General features: G+C 52.2%; 1 protein-coding gene across 12 annotated transcripts in view; it reads right to left on the bottom strand.

Moving 5' to 3' along the window:
* CCDC33 (coiled-coil domain containing 33) overlaps positions 1-14,064 on the bottom strand; it is a 262,781-nt gene extending 248,717 nt beyond the window's left edge. For all 12 annotated transcript variants that reach the window (XM_044979961.1, XM_044979963.1, XM_044979964.1 and 9 more), the window contains exons 1-2: positions 13,677-14,064; positions 12,525-12,688 (exon numbers count right to left, since the gene is read on the bottom strand). In XM_044979961.1, the coding sequence (XP_044835896.1) occupies positions 12,525-12,688; positions 13,677-13,694 (182 nt within the window). In that variant the 5' untranslated portion in view covers positions 13,695-14,064. The remainder of the gene's footprint in view (positions 1-12,524; positions 12,689-13,676) is intronic.
* Between the last annotated feature and the right edge of the window lie 6,429 nt (positions 14,065-20,493).

Below are 20,493 nucleotides of genomic sequence, written 5' to 3'. Positions count from 1 at the left end.
CTGCTGTTCCAGTCCCTGGTCCACTCCTGAATGCACTGGCTGTAACCATTCAGGACATCAGCAAGCACTGAGTTGCCTTCCCCTGCACAACAGAGCCAATGTCAATCCTGTCTGACCCACAGCGTCCTCTTCTATTTGCAAGGCTGTGCTGAGATGACAGTGCCAACTGCAGCAAGTGAACGAACCACACTACAGGTGGCAATTCTGTGCTGTGGATGGCTGACTTCATGACAGAAGCTACCGCACATTCAGCCCATCCAGAAAATTTCACTCCTGACTTTGATCCAAAGAGGCCAGCCAAAAAATGCACTTTCTCAAGAAAAATCCCCTTTTGATCGTCCAATAAAGTATCACAGCCCAGCTGCATTTCTAACTGTTCAGTTAGATCAAATGTACCTTCCACCCAGTACCAGTGGCCTATGTATCGAAGGGTGCACTCTTGCAGAATTTTTCCTGCACATTTCACTAGCACGGGGGTTATGTCCTCTCCCATCAGCCCCCCATTGTCTGTCATTAACATCTCATTAGCGCCTGCTGGCCAGCAGCCTCACCTGCAGAGATGAGTGGGCTGGTTAAGTTTAGGCTTGATTCCCTTTGGCACCTGCCAGCATGGTGTCCCAAACGCATGGCTGGGAAAGCACAGTTCCTCCAAGGCTGATGTCTGTCTGGCCTTACCCAGCCTGCTCCCCCTCTTGCTCCATTTCACGCAACACAAACCGCCTTTGGATTTCATTTTTGTTCTCCTCCATAAGAAGCATTCTCATGAACAATAATCAATTCCCTTCTGCCTGGGCTTCCTCACTATGGTTACTAAAAGGCACCTGATGTGTCCTGCATTGGTAATTCACAGCCTCCCGCACCAACATCCAGTGTCTTCCGCTCCCCCGCCACCCTCCTGCTTCTGCCCCATTACCATGGCGACGCAGTGATGGAGCAGCCTAGAAATGTAAAGAGAGATGCAACAATCAGAAGCTCGGCTCCCCTCATGTTACCATTTAGATTATTGATGTTTAAATCTCCCAGGATTATCTGGCTGTAATTGGTTTATGGAAATAGAGACGGCTCCAGCAGTGGAGTTACTCAGGTGCTGGCGTTGTGGGAGTGGTGAGAGAGCTCCTGTCACTCTGTTCAAGTGCAGGCTGATTAAAACGATGGGTAGGCTGGGCTGGGCTGGGGGGTGACTCCTCAGCCTAGATTGTGATCTTGGTTCCACTGGAGTAATCCAGACTAACTCCACTGACCCTGTGTGGGTGCAAGCAGACATGCAAACCAATATCAGAGCAGCCCTGGTGAAAGACTGCAGGGCTGCTGTTCCTGGACGCTGAGGGCACTATATCGTGAGAGCGGGCACAGCACGGGCAATGCTAGGGCAAGGTTCATACAATCATAGACAGGTGGAGCTGGAAGGGACCTTGAGATGTCATCTAGTTCAGCCCCCTGGGGCCTGCGCTGAGGCAGGACCTCAGACCACCCCTGACAGGGGTTTGTCCAACCTGGGCTCAAAACCACCCTTGGAAGCCTGTTGCAGAACTTAACTACCCTCGTAGTTAGAAAGGGAAGCACTTTGCACTTGTCTTTATTGAATTTCATCTTGTTGATTTCAGACCAATTCTCCAATTTGTCAAAGTCATTTTGAATTCTAATCCTGTCCTCCAAAGTGCTTGAACCTCTCCCATCTTGGGGTCAGCTGCAAATGTTATAAGCATCCTCTCCACTTTCTTATCCAAGTCATTATTGAACACATTGAATAGTTCCCAACCCAGGACTGACCCCTGCAGGTGACCACTAGAGATGTCCACACAGTTTGACAGGCAGGGAGGGATAGCTGAGTGGTTTGAGCATTAGCCTGCTAAACCCAGGGTTGTGAGTCTAATCCTTGAGGGGGGCCAAGGGATAAAAATCTGTCTGGGGATTAGTCCTGCTTTGAGCAATGGGTTGAGCTAGATGACCTCCTGAGGTCCCTTCCAACCCTAATATTCTATGAACCATCCATAACTACTCTTTGAGTATGGTCTTTCAACCAGTTTTGCACTTATAGTAATTTCTTCTAGACCACATTTCCCTAGTTTGCTTGTGAGAATGTCAGGTAGGATTGTGTCAAAAGCCTCACTAAAATCAAGATACCATGTCTATTGCTCCCCGCCATCCACTAGGCCAGTAACCCTGTCAAAGAACAATGCCGCCAATGTGCTCCAACTCTAAATTGGAGGGATAAGCTCTCTGGGCTGGAGGGGAGTTCTGCCCACATGAGCCTCTCTGTTGAGGGTCCAACTAGTGTGATGTGTTTTTTATGTGCACTGAGATCCCTAGCTCATTTCACACATACCCTGAATGAGCTGTGAGCTGCCAGCCATTACCCTGGGCAGCTGATCCTCTTGGGCAGCTGATCCTCTCAGGCCACTGATTCTCTGGGATGAACTCCTGGGCCATGAGGTCTCCTGTCCCTTCAGCCTTCTCCTGAGGCTGGGCTCTTCCAGGCTTCTGTCCCAGGAGGAAAGCCCCCTCCTGCCACCCACGCTGTGAGTTGGGGCTGGCTACTTCCTTGGTTTCATTTCCGCAGCCCCTCCGGCTTTGAGATGGACTCTCCTAGGCCAGCAGTGACCCCACCTGACTAATTCTCTCTTCCCACCCATGCTGGAAAATGGACTCCTGCACTTCTCTTGGCCTTTGGCTACCACAGGCAGTGGTTCCACATGTGACATCCAGGAGCAGATGTTCTTCGGGGCTCGCTCCCCCTCCCTCCATGCACCAGGACTGGCATCATGGTTCAATGACATTTCAGTGGCAACATCACAACATCAAAGTCATCGTGCCACAAGGCAGACTGGGCCCAGGTTTGCCAAACTATGTCGCTGGAGGCCTTATCAGAACCAGTTTGTTTTCTCCCACCCACGCCACATTCCTCTCCAAAGGCCTGATTCAAAGTCCACTGATACTAATGGAAAGACTCTCCTTGACTTTAAAGGGCTTTGGACCAGGCCCAGAATGCAGCTGAATTTGTGAAATGTTCCCCTTCCCTGATTCTGCAGGAGTATGTGTGGGGGTGGGGCAGTGGGGAGGGGGAGGAATGAGAGCTCTGTTGTTGGTTTTAATCACACACATCCAGCTATGCAATGCTGGCTTGCTGCTTCCGCTGCTTTAAATGTCACTTCTGCCTCCAGGCAAATCTGTTCCTGGGAAAGGCTGTGCTTTAGCAGACATTTCCTGTGATTCTTCTTTGAATGTTTTCCAGCACGCTTCAAAGGGCAGTGTTATAATCACAGAAATGATAGGAGATGGATGCCGTGCAGGAGACCTGGCCTCAGCCCCCAGGTCCTTTGCTCCTTGTGCTGGAGGAAGCCTTTTCAGAGGAGAGCCCTGAGTTGCTCTGCTGCTGAGTCTCTGCTGGCTGATTAACTCAGTATGGGAGCCCAGATGAGTCATCACCCAAGGGATACTTCATTCCAGCAGTCACTTGGCCCTGGGGTGTACTTAGCTTCTCAGCACAGTTGCAGGCCCCAGAATTAAATCCCCCCTTGAGATAAATGGAGCAGCACCCCTTTTTCTGTGCCCATATTTCAGTGTGGGACAAGAGGGCTGATCCATTCCTAGTGCTGAGTGCACAGCTGAATACAACTGGACTCCAGGAGCAGAACTCAGCATAGGCGGCAGGTTTGTATAATTTTTGGTGGGGCCCAAAATGGTGGTGCCCCCCCCCACTCCCGCCCTGTAAGCCGATATAAAATGAAGCTACAACGCGTCAGTGCCACAAGATTACAAGGTTGGAGAAGGGGTAGGGGGTTCCAGGGGCCAGTCAAGGGACAATGAGCAGGGGGGGTTGGATGGGGCAGAGGTTCGGAGGGGCAGTCAGGGGACAGGCAGCAATTGGATAGGCACGGGAGTCTAGGAGGTTTATCAGGGGACAGGTAGGGGGTGGGGTCCTGGGGGGAAGTTGGGTGGGGTCTCAGGAGGGGGCAGTTGGGGACAAGGAGAAGGGAGGCTTAGATAGGGGCTGGGGTCCCAAGGGGCAGTTAGGGGCAGTTGTCTCGGGAGTGGGTAACGGGGGACAAGGACCAGTGGTGCTTAGATAGGGGGTGGGGGTCCTGGGAGGCAGTTGGTGCAGAGGTCTGCGGAGGGGGCAATCAGCGGCCAGGGGCTGGGATTCAAAGGGCTCTGAGCTGCTGGCAGCTGCGGGGAGCCCTGCGCCCTTTAAATCCCAGCCGCCGCGGCTGGGATTCAAAGGGCTCTGGGCTCTCTGCCCCTGCGGGCAGCCCAGAGCCCCTTTAAATCCCCGCCGCTGCCGGCAGCCCAGAGCCCTCTGATTCCCGGCTGCGGCTGGGATTTAAAAGGCTCTGGGCTCCCCGCCGCTGCCGGCAGCCCAGAGCCCTCTGATTCCCGGCCGCGGCTGGGATTTAAAAGGCTCTGGGCTCCCCGCAGCAGCCTCTGATTCCCAGCCGCGGCTGAGATTTAAAGGGCTCTGGGCTCCCCACGGTTGCAGGCAGCCCGGAGCCCTCTGATTCCCGGCCGCGGCTGAGATTTAAAGGGCTCTGGGCTCCCCGCGGTTGCAGGCAGCCCAGAGCCCTCTGATTCCCGGCCGCGGCTGGGATTTAAAAGGCTCTGGGCTCCCCGCCGCAGCGGGCAGCCCAGAGCCCTCTGATTCCCGGCCGTGGCTGGGATTTAAAGGGGCGAAACCTAGCTCCAAATATTGGTGGAGCAGAGCCCCTGATTTTGAATATTCCTGGGGCTTTAGCTCCACGAGCCCATATAAGTTGGCGCCCATGGAACTCAGTGGGGGCACACCAACTAGTGCAAAGAGTATAGTCTAGTTCAGGGGTTCTCAAACTTCATTGCACCACGACCCCCTTCTGACAACAAAGTTACTACGTGACCACAGGAGTGAGGCTGCAGCCTAAGCTCCACTGCCTTGGTTGGAGGGAGAGGGGGCTACAGCTGGAGCCCTGCTGCCCTGGTTTGGGGGAAAGGGAGCCGCAGCCCGAGCCCTGCTGCCCCGGGGTGGGGTGCAGCTGGGGCTTCAGCCCTGGGTCCCAGCAAGTCTAATGCTGACCCTGGCAACCCCATTAAAATGGTGTCCCGACCCACTTTGGGGTCCCGAACCACAGTCTGAGAACCGCTGGTCTAGTTCTTGGAACATAGGGCAGGAGAGGACCTCCTGGATCATAGAGTCCTTTCACATGCTATATATGTCATCCCAGTAATAAACTTATCAAGGTCCATTTTGAAACCAGTTAGGTCAGGGGTGGGTAAACTACAGGCTGTGAGTCGTTTTAAGCTGGCCCATGTGCTCCCACTGGGGAGCGGGGTCTGGGACTTGCCTAGCTCCAGCACTCCAGATGGGGCACTGGGTCAGGGGCCGCACCACGCAGCTTGGCCCCGCTCCAGTGCTCCAGCCAGGGCGCAAGGTCGGGGACCGCATCACGCAGGGCTGCCCAGAGGATTCAGGGGGCCTGGGGCAAAGCAATTTTTTTTCCATAAAAAAAAGTTGCAATACTATAGAATACTATATTCTCGTGGGGGCCCCTGCAGGGCCCGGGGCCTGGGGAAATTGCCCCACTTCCCCCCCCCCCGGGCAGCCCTGGCACCACGCGGCTCCCAGAAGCCATGGCATGGCCCCGCTCTGGCACTCCAGTCAGGGTGTGGGCTCAGGGGCTGCACCATGTGGCTTGGCCCCGCTCTGGTGCTCCAACTGGGGTGCAGGGTCGGGGGTCGCACCACGCAGCTCGGCCCTGCTCCAGTGCTCCAGCCGGGGTGCAGGGTCAAGGGCCACACCATGCAGCGTGGCCCCGCTCCAGCATTCCAGCCTGGGCGCAGGATCGGGGGCTGCACCATGGGGCTCTGCACCACTCCAGCGCTCCAGCCTGGGCGCAGGGTTGGGGGCTGCACCATGCAGCTTGGCCCTGCTCCGGCGCTCCAGCCGGGGTGGAGGGTTGGGGGCCACACCACGTGGCTTGGCCCCGCTCTGGTGCTCCAGCCGGGGCGCAGGGTGAGGGGCTGCACCACACAGCTCCTGGAAGCCACAGCATGGCCCCGCTCCAGCTCTTACTCACTCCAATGGGAGCTGCAGGGGTGGTGCCTGCAGATGGGGCAGTGTGCAGAGCCGCCTGGCTGCACCTCCGTGTAGGAGCTGGAGAGGGATATGCCACTGCTTCCGGGAGCTGCTTGAGGTAAGTGCCACTTGGACCCTGCACCCCTGAGCCTCTTCCCACACCCCTACCCTCTGCCCCAGACCCGATCCCCATTCCGCTCTCCAAACCCCTCAATCCCAGCCCAGAGCATCCTCCTATACCCCAAACTCCTCATCTCCAGCCCCACTCCAGAACCTGCACTCCCAACCAGAGCCCTCACCCCCTCCATACCCCAACCCCAATTCAGTGAGCATTCATGGCTCGCCATACAATTTCTATTCCCAGGTGCAGCCCTCAGGCCAAAAAGTTTGCCCACCCCTGAGTTAGGTTGTTTGCTCCCCACTGTTCCTATTGGGAGGCTGTTCTAGAACCTTTCTCCTCTGATCATTAGAAACCTGCCCAGCTCCACAACTGACTTTCTGTGAGGCTTTTGGCAAATCACTTGTGCCTCAGTTTCCCCATCTTTACTAACCCTTGGTAAAGTATATGCTCTGAGGGAAGGTGTTAGAGAAGACTGAGGTGGATATTGTAAATAATGGTGGGTTCTTCAGATCACCATGGGTCAAATGCACCAGTGGGTATCCATTGGCCAGTCACAATTACTTCTGCCACTGGAAATCCAGAAGCTGTCGTTTACCACCAGGACAGCCTTCAGGGAACATAAGCAAAGATGCGCCAGAGGATAAAACAGGGAGTGGATTGATCCAGCTGGTGCTGGATTCTCCATCTCCTGGGCCTGACTAAAGTGCAGAGACATCCTTCTGTTTCCTAGTTCAGTTCCCTGAACGGTGAGTCTGACACTAGCCGTTAGTCCCAGCAGCCTGTCATTAGCCCAGGGCTGGTCATTGAGAGCAAAGGGAAGCAGAAAAGCAGTAATTCCAGCTCAGGGGGTGCAGAAGGAGCAGGAGCTCCCAACACTCTGCTCTCTGGCCTTCCAGGTAAACAACTTCAATCTGTCTAAAATGCTAATCATCTACCTTGCCCACTGCTCTGGCTACATCTAGCCCCTGGCAACACCCTCACTCTTCAGCAGTACAACACTTAACCCTCAGCCCCTTCACTGCGGCCAAGCCCCTCGATCTACCACTCTTCATGGAGCTCACCACCCATCTCCATGTCTTCTCCCACGCTGACCATGCAACCCAAGCACTCTTCACCCCATCCACCACTCCATGCCTCCACCTGGTGCCCTGTTCTGTCCCACCTCCCAGCAGGTGACATTGAGGAGAAGGGCTCTCCAGTGGATGAGGTATTGGGGCACACCACAGGAGACAGATCTTAAGGACAAAGAGAATGACACATTTGGATGAGAAGGAAGTGCTGATAGGAGCTGCCAGATCTAAGTAAAGTGACCTGGGAGTGGAAAGGTGCTGCTAATCTGTGTCCTTCACGGATCTGGCTTCACCACCCCAAGGACAAGTCAGACAGAGAGAGCACTTTTAATTACAGAACAAAGGAGCCTGTTGTGGAGGAGAGGCAGGAGGGCTGGGGAAAGGAGAAAAGCAGGGAAACAGGGACCAGCTGGTCACTGAGATCAACTCTGCCTCTTTCCCAAACATCAGCCACATAGAACAGGAAAGATTTCAAGTCTCTAAAGCAAACTTTGCTTTGTCCCTGCCAGCTAGCAGCTTCCACCAGCCTCTTTTCCCAGCTCATGTCTCTTCTGTTATAGGAACTGAGGGCACCAGAGGGGACTTCCTATCAGTGAGAATGGGAATGAGAGAGCTCCTCCTCAGCTCTAGGAGGACATGGAATGTAAAGTGGCTTTGAGCACCACCATGCTTCCTTCATTTTGGGCTGCTAGTGGGTCTGCTTATACCACCTCTGGCCTGTCTCTTTATCACAGGGATGTCTCACACACGTGCCTTTGTGTGAATGGAGTGCATGCACTTGTGTGTTTCTGTGTGCACATCTTTACCTAAGTACATACACACATGTGCATGGGAGCCGGAGCAGGTGTGTGTGAGCATGACTGAGTATCTAGGGCATGTGAGGGTGGGTATATGACAGCAAGAAGCTGTGTGTGTAAGAGTGGCTGCACGTGTAGCTTCATGCACATGTTCATAGGTGATGGACCTGGAATCTGAGAGTGTTTCTACATTCTCAAAGTTGTTCATGCTGTGAGGGCTTACAGCACCAAATCACTCCTTGGTTACTGGGGGCAACTCTGCCTGACTCTGCACACAACTGGCACCAGGCCAAAAATGGCTCCAGAGATGCCACTAAAGCTCAAGTGATAGACTCTTTGCAGTACACCCCCAAAAGAACTGAGAATCTGGATATTTACTTTTCACATATGTATCTCCTGGGAGCACATTTCTCTTTGGTTTTTCAATTTTCTTTATTAAAGTGAAGGGTTTATAGCTTGGGCAGGGTACGAGCGGTGGAAGAGTAACACACATGGCTTTGCCCAGGCACCTCAGTCTTGTCCCGCACCACCCCCGGCTATCCCACCTCTCGCTCAGCTCTGTCACTGCACTTCCATCCTAACCACTGTTATTCTAGTCCTCCAAGGGCCCCTTCAGACCTGAACTGCAGTACCCCTGCTATGCTAGGCCTGGCTCGCTCTGCCCTCTGTCAGGTTTGGCGGCAGGGCTGTTGCAAAGATATTTTGTGCCCCCCTTCTGATGTCCAGCCCCCACCTTCCTATGGCCAAGTTCCCCCTAGGGGCCCAGATGTTCACAAAGTGCAGGGGGTATGGGGGGGCTGCAAAGAGAGGGGTCGTATGGGAGCTCTTCCAGGGGGTGAAGGTGGCAGAGAGGCGGGTGCACAAGATTGTTGCAGGGGGTGGAGGTGGCCAAGAGGTGGAGGGGGTGGGGGTGTAATGACAGGGAAGAGATTGCACAGAGGCAAAAAGGGCTCGTTGCAGGGGGTCCAGTGGCAGGGAGGGAGTGGCACAAGGGAGAAGTGAGCAGGAGGGGGTTGTTGCATGGGGCTGGCAGGCAGGGGGGTGTCTGTGCCCAGGGTTGTTGCAGGGAGGTGAAGGTGGCAGGGAGCGGTTTGCACAAGGGAGGAGTGGGCAGGAGGGAGATGGCAGGCAGTGGGGGTCTGAGGGGGGTCCCGAGGTTGATGCAGGGGTGAGGGTGACCATGGCTGGCTCGGGGGGTTGCCGGGTGGAGGTTGCCCAGAGGCAAAAGTGGCAGGACAGGTGGGTTGTTGGGGCGGGGGGTGCACAGGAGAGAACAGGAGTACTTGTGGCACCTTAGAGACTAACAAATTTATTTCAGCATAAGCTTTCGTGGGCTACAGCTCACTTCTTCAGATGCATAGAATGGAACACATAGACAGGAGATATTTATACATACAGAGAACATGAAAAGGTGGAAGTATGCATACCTACTGGAAGAGTCCAATCAATTGAGATGAGCTATTGTCAGCAGGAGAAAAAAACCCTTTGAAGTGATAATTGAGATGACCCATAGAAAGTGTGAGGAGAACTTAACATAGGGAAATAGAATCAATTACTGTAATGACCCAACCATTCCCAGTCTCTGTTTAAACCCGAGTTAATTGTATCTAATTTGCATATTAATTCGAGTTCAGCTGCCTCTCTTTGGAGTCTGTTTTTGAAATTTTTTTGTTGCAAAATTGCCACCTTCAAGTCTGTCACTGAGTGGTTAGAGAGGTTGAAGTGTTCTCCCACTTGTTTTTGAATGTTATGATTCCTGATGTCAGATTTGTGTCCATTTATTCTTTTGCGTAGACACTCTCCGGTTTGCCAATGTACATGGCAGAGGGGCATATCATGTTGTTAGATGTGCAGGTGAATGAGCCCCTGATGGCGTGGCTGATGTGGTTAGGTCCTATGATGGTGTCACTTGAATAGATATGTGGACAGAGCTGGCACTGGGCTTTATTGCAAGGATAGGTTCCTGGGTTAGTGTTTATGTTGTATGGTGTGCGGTTGCTGGTGAGTATTTGCTTCAGGTTGGGGGGCTGTCTGTAAGCGCAGACTGGCCTGTCTCCCAAGATCTGTGAGAGTGAGGGGTCATCTTTCAGGATAGGTTGTAGATCTTTGATGATGCGCTGGAGAGGTTTTAGTTGGGGGCTGTAGGTGATGGCTAGTGGTGTTCTGTTATTTTCTTTGTTGGGCCTGTCCTGTAGTAGGTGGCTTCTGGGTACTCTTCTGGCTCTGTCAATCTGTTTTTTCACTTCAGCAGGTGAGTATTGTAGTTTTAAGAATGCTTGATAGAGATCTTGTAGGTGTTTATCTCTGTCTGAGGGATTGGAGCAAATACGGTTGTATCTTAGAGCTTGGCTGTAGACAATGGATCGTGTGGTGTGTCGTGGATGGAAGCTGGAGGCATTCTTGAAACTACAATACCCACCTGCTGAAGTGGGGCTCTCAGTGGCGGCACAGGCAGCCAGCCCCCACCCCGCGCCCGAATCTGCTGACAGCTGCAGGGGCGATAGGGAGCCCGGCTCGGCCCACAGCGCGGGGAAGAAGGTGCAGCTGCTAGTGCTAGACCCTCCCCTTCCCCACTCTGCTGCCGGCTGCTCCCCCAGGGAGAGGGACTGGCCACGCCATGGGCGGCCCCTCTGGAGCTGGGAGGCGGGGAGCAGCAGCAGCAGCCTTGTGCTCCGCTGTTTTAAAAAAAATTGGGGGGGCACCACTTTTTGGCACCCCCAACCACTTGGCGCCCTAGGCGGCCGCCTAGTCTGCCTAGTGGTTGCACCAGCCCTGTTTGATGGCATGGATAAATAAATATATTTGTCCAATAAAAACTGCCCATTGGTTTACATTTTTTATGTTCTTTTGTATTGGTTATGGACCTCCAGAAATCAGTTTCTAAAAAGGGGTTACACTAGTGTAAAACTGGGGCAACCAAATAGAGAATCTGGCTCCTTCAACCAATTTTATTCACTTTCAGGTTATGATTCCTCCACCGCCCTTCCTAAAGGAGCTGAAATTAACATGGATTTTCTTGTTTACAGCCTCATTAGTGCACCAGTCTGGGAATGGGATTGCTAAGTAAAGATCTACTGCAATAACAGCACTGTGGAGCACAACAACGCACTATTTGCATAGATCACAAACGATGACTGTTTGCCTTTCTTTTAGCGTGAAGAAGAGATGGATTATTATTATTTTTTTAAAAAGATGTTTAGCATTCAGACTTTACCTATCTAATTATAACACAACTCAACAGTGTCCTTTCAGTTACTACACACCAAAGTGTTGCTACTTAATTGAGTCCCTTGATGCATGTATCCTGCACAAGGAAAACAAATTCTGTGTAGATGCAGTGTATGTCAACAGAGGGAATACCACCTCCCCAAACTACGTTAGCTGCATGGACAGAAGCCCTCTTTTATCAGCAGAACACCAGAATCCCTGGCTGGGATGATTTAGTTGGTGTTGGTCCTACTTTGAGCAGGGGGTTGGACTAGATGACCTACTGAGGTCTTTTCCAACCCTAATCTTCTGTGATTCTAACTCCACCTGTACTGGGGGGTTTCATCAACATAGCTATGCCGCTGGGGTGTGTGTGTTTTTTCACACCCCGACTGACATAGCTACGCCAGTACACTTTTCCAATGCAGACCAGCCTTAGGTTTTCAGCAGAACAGGTCCATTGCCTTGATGTGGTAAGATGCCCAAATCACGATAAAGACACAATAGAGTCACTTTAAGGTCAGAAAGGATCATTATGATAATCTAGTCTGACCTCCTGCACAATGTAGGCCACAGAATCTCACCCACCCACTCCCACAACAACCCTCTAACCTATGTCTGAGCCCACTGAATTCCTCAAATAATGGTTTAAAGACTTCAAACTGCATCTGGGACTGCCCCCTGGGCATCACGGCAGCCCTGAACACCTGAGTATGTATCAGCCAAGCAGCTCCTGAGCCACCCAGTGGACACCAGTCCTACATAGATGCATTGCTCTGAAATGAAGAAGGCAACCTTCAAAATGCCCCCGGGCTCTGATCATTTGCTACTTCCCAGCCTGCAGGGGGTTAGTTTGTTTCACCCCCTCTGATACATTGCTGCTGTAGATATTCTCCTCCTAGCACTTCCATAGAATAAATCACTGGGATGACAGCCAGATTTTGAACAAAAGGAAATTAGAAATAGATATTCCACCCTGAGAGCTGTATGCATCATTTTTTTCTGACAACTCAGGTAAACCCTCTGGGTACCTTACACTCCTCTCCCACAAGATTCTCAGTGACCCTGATTTATTATGCTGTGCCTTCAGCTCGGAGATGCATCCTCCTGTGACACCTCGCAAGTGCCAGCCTATTCAGTGAAGATTAAGACCAAACAGATCAGCAGAGACCAGCCTTATGGCCAGCACTGCAGTCGCAACTTCTTGCCTGCTGAAAGAGCAGATCTTATAACCAAAGCTGAGAAGCAGCATCTCAAGCCCAGAAGTAAAATTCCCAGGTACTCACACAGTGACATAGGGCCATGGCACATTGCCCTTCTGGGTGGCTGGCAGGTTGCTGGCACTGTGCAGAGTGACAGAGATGGATTCCTTCCCAGAGTGTGCCAGGTGCCAATGATTGGTTTCTGAAGTTTGCACGGCCTCATCCATTCCAGAGGGCGCCTCTAATACCTGCCAGGTGCAAGCAGAAAGAACTTCAGCATTTGTTCTTCCCCGATGCAAATTCACCTTCCACGTCCCACTGACCCACATATCTCCAGCTCTGCTCTAAAGGCTCAGGTGTGTGCCCTCAACAAACAAGCTGAGCTTGCATATTTCTCAGACTACTTGGAGAGATGAGTCTTTCCCATGGGTGCCAACGTGTCTAGTGCTCAGGCCAACAGGCTCAGTCCCAGAGCAAGAGTAAATTCAGAGATGTCTCGTCTCCTCTCCCTATTCACATGTAACTCCAATAGAAACTAGCAGGTGTAATACATGTAGAGGAAGAGGCGTTCACAACCCAGGAGAAGGAGCTGAGTTGTGGGCCCACAACTTCCCCAACAATGCCCTGCCATCGTGCCTCAGGCCCGACCGGGAGAGACAGCCCATCATAGCAGCATAAATCAAAGTACTTAGCTTCTCTGCTGAAACTGCCAACAGGGGGGCTAATTAGCAGGGGGCAGGAGGGAGGCTGGAGAGGGTGGGGAGTTTGGGGTACAGGAAGGAGACTGAAGGGTTAGGGAATGGAGGAGAGAGGGAGATGGAATGGCTAGGAGACTGTGAAGAGGAAAGAGGGAACATATGGGGTGGCAGGTGAATTAAAGAGCAGGAGACTGGCTGGGGTAGAGAAGCAGGGAGGGGAGGGGGACAGGGCAGCAATGGAGGTGGGAGCACTGCAGGCATACACTGGCAGCACTCTCACCCCAGGGGCTGTGGAGGTTAACCAGGGTCCCCTTTGAGCAGCTGGGGAGGGCCTGCATCTCTGGGGATGCACTGAAGGTTGAAACACACGTAATTTGGGGCAGGCGCCCTCCCACTAAAGGCACAAAACTCAGAAGGCAACCAGCCCCCTCTCCCCCCATGCAACATATTATCATTATTAGAAAAATCCTGTGAAAATCCTGTGATCCCTTCAGCCCGGACTGTGAATTTGATGCATGATGGGCTGGCAGTACTCTACCTGGGAAGCTTTTCCCATGTTTGGCTTCAGACAGAGGACGGCGCTCTAGGTACCTCCTCCCCCTCTCAAACTCCCCTGCTACCTCTCTGCAGGGAGCTGGTCAGAGAGAGGCAAGGGGCAGTCAGCCAGCAGGGGGCAGCACAGGAGAAGGCAGGAGCTCTACTTCCCTGCTGGTGGGAGGCTGGAAGTGCAGGGTCTAAACAAAACACCCAATCTCTCTGCTCAGTGCTGAGAGTCTGGCTGGGGTGGGAATGAGTTGAGGAGGTGACACCTCCCACACATCCCCATGGCAATGAGCCTGTACTCCAGGGTCCTTGAGCACAGACGCTCTGCTATGCCAAGGATGCTGATGGGCCTAGGTAATAAGTGTTCTCAGCCCTATTGGTGGCACCATGGTTACAGCCATGGTGTGCAGTACTGGTGCAAGAACGTGATTGGCTAGTGAGGGTTCTGAGCTGTGTGACAGCACTGTGAAAACACCACAGGCAGGGCTCAGCCTCGGTTGCTGTCACAACAAACAGGCAGACAGGCAGTACTTGTCTACACAATATCCTAACCTGCTTTAAAACTGGTTCATTTAAACTAGTTGGAGCCATAATGTTGATCAGACCCCAGGCATCCTGAACTGATTACAACTCCATGATCAGCAGGCCATCAGGAGTCTGGTTCCAATATGGGGCACGTCAAACAGGCTCACAGTGACAGTAAAGACATGACAGCCCCCAAAAGCAATCAGTCTCTCCAGCTACTTGCACTTTTCACTGAGGGTATGTCTACACTATGGCCTGGTCTATACTACGCGTTTAAACCGGTTTTAGGAGCGTTAAACTGATTTAACGCCACACCCGTCCACACTAAGAGGCCCCTTATATCGATTTTAATGGCTCTTTAAGTCGGTTTCTGTACTCCTCCCCGACGAGAGGAGTAGCGCTAATATCGGGATTAACATATCGGAATAGGGTTAGTGTGGCCGCAAATCGACGGTATTGGCCTCCGGGCAGTATCCCACAGTGCACCACTGTGACCGCTCTGGACAGCATTCTGAACTCTGATGCACTGGCCAGATAAACAGGAAAAGCCCCACGAACTTTTGAAATTCATTTCCTGCTTCCCCAGCGTGGAGAGCTCATCAGCACAGGTGACCATGCACAGCTCATCTGCACAGGTAACAATGCAGTCTCCTGAGAATCGAAAAAGAGCCCCAGCATGGACTGCACGGGAGGTACTGGATCTGATCGCTATCTGGGGAGAGGATTCAGTGCTAACAGAACTGCGTTCAAAAAGACGAAATGAAAAAGTATTTGAAAGAATTGCAAGGTCTATGATGGATAAAGGCCATACCAGGGACTCACTGCAGTGCAGAGTGAAAGTCAAGGAGCTCAGACAAGCCTACCAGAAAACCAAAGAAGCAAACGGAAGGTCTGGGGCAGGGCCAAAAACATGCCGCTTCTATGCTGAGCTGCATGCAATTTTAGGGGGCTGCGCCACAAGTACCCCACCCCTGTCCATGGATTCTGAGGTGGGGGTTGTAATCTCTGCCATGGCTGAGGATTATGCGGATGGGGAAGATGATGATGAAGAAGGTGAGGAGGACGACCTTGCAGAGAGCACACAGCACTCCGTGAGCCCCAACAGCCAGGAGCTTTTTCTCACCCTGACGGAATTACCCTCCCAACCCACTACCCCAGACAATGAAGCCATGGAAGGGACCTCTGGTGAGTGTACCTTTGCAAATATCAAAGATTGTTTTTTAAGCAAGTGTTTTTTAATGATTGATTTGCCCTGAGAACTTGGGATGCATTCGCTGACAGTATAGTTAATTAGAAAAGTTTGTTAACATGTCTGGGGATTGAGCGGAAATCCTCCAGGGACATCTCGATGAAGCGCTCCTGGAGGTACTCCAGAAGCCTTTGCAGAAGGTTTCTGGGCAAGACAGCCTTGTTCCGTCCACCATGGTAAGACACTTTACCACGCCATGCATGTAGCAAGTAATCAGGTATCATTGCATGGCAAAGCATAGCTGCATACGGTCCCGGTGATTGCTGGCATTCAAGAAGCATCCTTTCTTTATCTCGCTGTGTTATCCTCAGCAAAGTGATATCGTTCAGGGTAACCGGTTGAAAATCAGGAATTTAAGTAAGGGGGATGGCCATTTTCCTACTGGGTTCGTGGACTGCAGCAGCTTAAAAAAAAATCCTTTCCTGCACGTAGCCAAGCGGGGGGAGGGGAGGAGTGAAATGCCGATGATCTTTTTTGTGTTTGGTCAGCGGGGATCTTCCCCAAGCTACCAGACAGGCAGTGGGGGGGGGGGCGGGAAGGGTGTTGATTAGCAGGGAGCTAGCATGGTATTAGCCATGCGTTGGGGGGAGGGGTAAATCACTGCAGAAGCCGAAAGACAGTGGCTTACCATGGCCGCATGCAAGCTGAATTCTGATGCCCGGACCTGTGTCTGTGAGATCTGTAACCCCAGAGCTGCAGGCACTCAGTATTAAGATGAAAAATACGACCTTGTAGGGAAATCACATGTGCTATGTGAATAGTGCTGTTCACTGTGAAAGAGTATAACCATTGTTCTGTAAAATGTATCTTTTTAAATACTTCTCTCCCTCATGCAGCTGCAAATTTTTCAAGCCTCCCTACTCCATCCCAAAGGCTAGCCCAGATAAGGCAGAGGAAAAAGAAGACGCGAGATGAAATGTTCTTGGATATTATGGAAGTTACACGCAAGGAAAGAGCTCATCTGAATGAGTGGAAGGACGTGATTACAGGAAAGATGCCAGTGAACGTGAGGACAGGAGAGAGACCCAAGATGAGAGGTGGCGGCAGGAAGACCGGCAGGAAAATCAGAGGTGGTGGCAGGAAGATCAGCGGTGGCGGGATGCAACTCTGGGGCTGCTGCGTGATCAAACTGACATGCTCTGGAGTCTGGTGGAGCTTCAGGAATGGCAGCAGGATCACAGAGTGCCGCTGCAGCCCCTGTATAACCACCCTCAACCCTCACCATGTTCCACATCCTCCTCACCCAGACATGTAAGAACGCGTGGCGGGAGGCTCCGTGCACCCGCCCACTCCACCCCCGTGGACAGCCCAACCAGAAGGCTGTCATTAATGTGAAATTTTTTTACTGCCCTTCTCCATCCCTCCTATCCTCCTCCCAAACCACACCCTTACTTCTCTCCCTCTTTTTATAATGAATTAATAAATAAATCATGATTTTTAAAATATAGTGCCTTTATTTGCATAAGTAAGCTGTACTCAAAGGGGGAGGGGGAGTTGCTTACAGGGAATGAGTCAATCAAGGGGGGTGTCTGTTCATCAACAAACAGCAGTCACACTGTACCCTGGCCATTGATGAAGCTCGTTTTCAAAGCTTCTCTGATGCGCACCGCTTCCTGGTGTGCTCTTCTAATCTCCCTGGTGTCCGGCTGCGCGTAATCAGCGGCCAGGTGATTTGCCTCAGCCTCCCACCCCGCCATAAAGGTCTCAACCTTACTCTCACAGAGATTGTGGAGAATACAGCAAGCAGCAATAACATAGGGGACATTGGTTTGGCTGAGGTGTGAGCGAGTCAGTAATGTGCGCCAGCGCGCCTTTAAACGGCCAAATTCACATTCCACCACCATTCTGCACTTGCTCAGCCTGTAATTGAACAGATCCTGACCACTGTCCAGGCTGCCTGTGTATGGCTTCATGAGCCATGGCATCAAGGGGTAGGCTGGCTCCCCCAGGATAACGACAGGCATTTCAACATCCCCAACTGTTAATTTCTGGTCTGGGAAGTAATTCCCTTGCTGCAGCCGTTTAAACAGAGTAGTGCCTCTGAATACGCGAGCATCATGAACCCTCCCTGGCCATCCCACATGGATGTTGGTGAAACGTCCCTTGTGATCCACCAGTGCTTGCAGCACCATTGAAAAGTACCCCTTCCGGTTTACGTACTGGGTGCCCTGGTGCTCCGGTGCCAAGATAGGGATATGGGTTCCATCTATCGCCCCCCCCCCACAGTTAGGGAATCCCAGTGCAGCAAAGCCATCCACTATGGCCTGCACGTTTCCCAGAGTCACAACCTTTCGTAGCAGAAGCTTAGTGATTGCTTTGGCTACTTGCATCACAGCAGCCCCCACAGTAGATTTGCCCACTCCAAATTGATTCCCGACTGACCGATAGCTGTCTGGCGTTGCAAGCTTCCACAGGGCTATCGCCACTCGCTTCTCTACTGTGAGGGCTGCTCTCATCTTGGTATTATGGCGTTTCAGGGCAGGGGCAAGCAAGTCACAAAGTTCCATGAAAGTGCCCTTATGCATGCAAAAGTTTAGCAGCCGCTGGGAATCGTCCCACACCTGCAACACAATGCAGTCCCACCAGTCAGTGCTTGTTTCCCGGGCCCAAAATCGGCGTTCAATGGATAGAATCTGCCCCATTACCATCAGGATCTCCAAAGCGCAGGGGCCCGTGGTTTGAGAGAATTCTGTGTCTACGTCCTCATCACTGTCATCGCCGCGCTGCTGTATCCGCCTCCTCCTCGCCTCGGTTTGAAGGTCCTGGTTCACCATATACTGCACGAGAGTGCGCGAGGTGTTTAAAACATCCACGATTGCGGTATTGAGCTGAGCAGGGTCCATGCTTGCTGTGTTATGGCGTCTGCACAGTTCACCAAGCAAAAAAGGCGCAAAACGGTTGTCTGCTGCTTTCAGGGAGGGAGGGAGGGGTGAGGCTGTACCCAGAACCACCCGCGACAATGATTTTTGCCCCATCAGGCACTGGGATCTCAACCCGGAAATTCCAAGGGGCGGGGGAGGCTGCGGGAACTATGGGATAGCTACGGGATAGCTACCCACAGTGCAACGCTCCAGAAATCGACGCTAGCCTCGGACCGTGGACGCACACCACCGATTTAATGTGTTTAGTGTGGCCGCGCGCACTCGATTTTATACAATCTGTTTTGCTAAACCGGTTTATGTAAAATCGGAATAATCCCGTAGTGTAGACGTACCCTATGAAATTAGATCGATTTAATAGAAGTTGATTTTTTAGAAATTGATTTGATAGTCGATTGTGTGTGTCCCCACTAAGCATATTAAGTCGGCGGTGTGCATCCACAGTACCGAGGCTAGCGTTGACTTTCAGAGTGTTGCACTGTGATAGCTATCCTACAGTTCCCGCAGTCTCTGCCACCCATTGGAATTCTGGGTTGAGCTCCCAATGCCTGATGGGGCAAAAACATTGTCGTAAGTGGTTCTCGGTCCATGGCGTCAGGCACCTCTCCCTCCCTCCCTCCTTCCGTGAAAGCAACTGCAAAAAATAGTTTCTTGCCTTTTTTTCTGGGTTACCCATGCAGACGACATACCACGGCAAGCATGGAGCCTGCTCAGCTCACTGTCACTGTATGTCTCCTGGGTGCTGCTGGCAGATACAGTACTGCAGTGCTACACAGCAGCATCCCCTTGCCTTGCCTTGCCTTGCCTTGCGGATGGCAGACAGTGCAATACGACTGCTAGCTGTTGTCATTGTCCCGTGGTTGCTCCTGGCCAACCTCGACTAGGTTGGTTGGGGGTGCCTGGGCAGACATGGGTGCTCCTGGCCGGCCTTGGTGAGGTCGGTCAGAGGTGCCTGGACAAAAATGGGAATGACTCCAGGTCATTCTCTTCTTTAAGATTCGTCTAATGGAGATTCAGTCCTGCCTGGAATATCATGCCAGCTGGAGGCTTCTGCCTCAGGCTGCTCTCCCAGTCGGTAGCGCTGCGTGGTCTCACCTACCCCAGCCTACCCCTTGCTCCCATGGCTCATGAAGCCTGGAGAGTAGTAAGGAGCAGTTCAACGATAGGTTGAGCAAGTGCATAATGGCGATAGAATGTGCCCTTTGAATGTTTAAAAGCTTGCTGGTGCAGTTTACTGACCCGGTTAGACCTCAGCGAAACCAATATTCCCATTGTTATCACTGCTTGCCATGTGCTCCACAATATGTGTGAGAGTAAGGGGGAGACAATTATGGCAGGGTGGGAGGTTGAGGCAAATCGCCTGGCCACTGATTACACGCAGCCAGACACCAAGGCAGTTAGAAGAGCACAGCAGGGTGCCCTGTGCATCAGAGAAGCTTTGAAAACCAGTTTCATGACTGGCCAGGCTACGGTGTGAAAGTTCTGTTTGTTTCTCCTTGATGAAAACCCGCCCCCCTTGGTTCACTCTACTTCCCTGTAAGCCAACCACCTTCCCCTCCCCCCTTTGATCTCTGCTTTCAGTGGCAATAAAGTCATTGTTGTTTCAAATTCATGCATTCTTTATTAATTCATCACACAAATGGGGGGATAACTGTCAAGGTAACCCGGGAGCGGTCGGGGAGGAGGGAGGCACAGGGGTGAGGTAGTTGTAGGGGAACCCCCTAGAATGGCATGCAGCTCATCATAGAAGCGGCTCTGACACAGAGCGGCCGTTTGCCTCTCTGGTTCATTGGTAGGCTTCATGCGGCACTGCTGTGGGTCCCTGTTATAACCTCTGTCCTTCATGCCCTTGGAGATTTTTTCAAATATTCCAGCATTTTGTCTTTTGGAACGGAGTTCAGCTATCATGGATTCATCTTCCCATACAGCAATCAGATGCAGTACCTCCTGTTCGGTCCATGCTGGAGCTCTTTTGCGATTCTGGGACTCCATGGTCACCTGTGCTGATGAGCTCTGCATGGTCACCTGTGCTGATCAGCTTGCTACGCTGGCCAAACAGGAAATGAAATTCAAAAGTTTGCGGGGCTTTTCCTGTCTACCTAGCCAGTGCATCTGAGTTGAGAGCGCTGTCCAGAGCGGTCACAATGGAGCACTCTGGG

The sequence above is a fragment of the Mauremys mutica genome, chromosome 11 (genome assembly GCF_020497125.1).
Source record: "Mauremys mutica isolate MM-2020 ecotype Southern chromosome 11, ASM2049712v1, whole genome shotgun sequence".
Taxonomy (NCBI): domain Eukaryota; kingdom Metazoa; phylum Chordata; order Testudines; family Geoemydidae; genus Mauremys; species Mauremys mutica.
The sequence above is the reverse complement of the archived record's forward strand: the minus strand, read 5'-3'. Positions and strand labels throughout refer to the sequence as shown.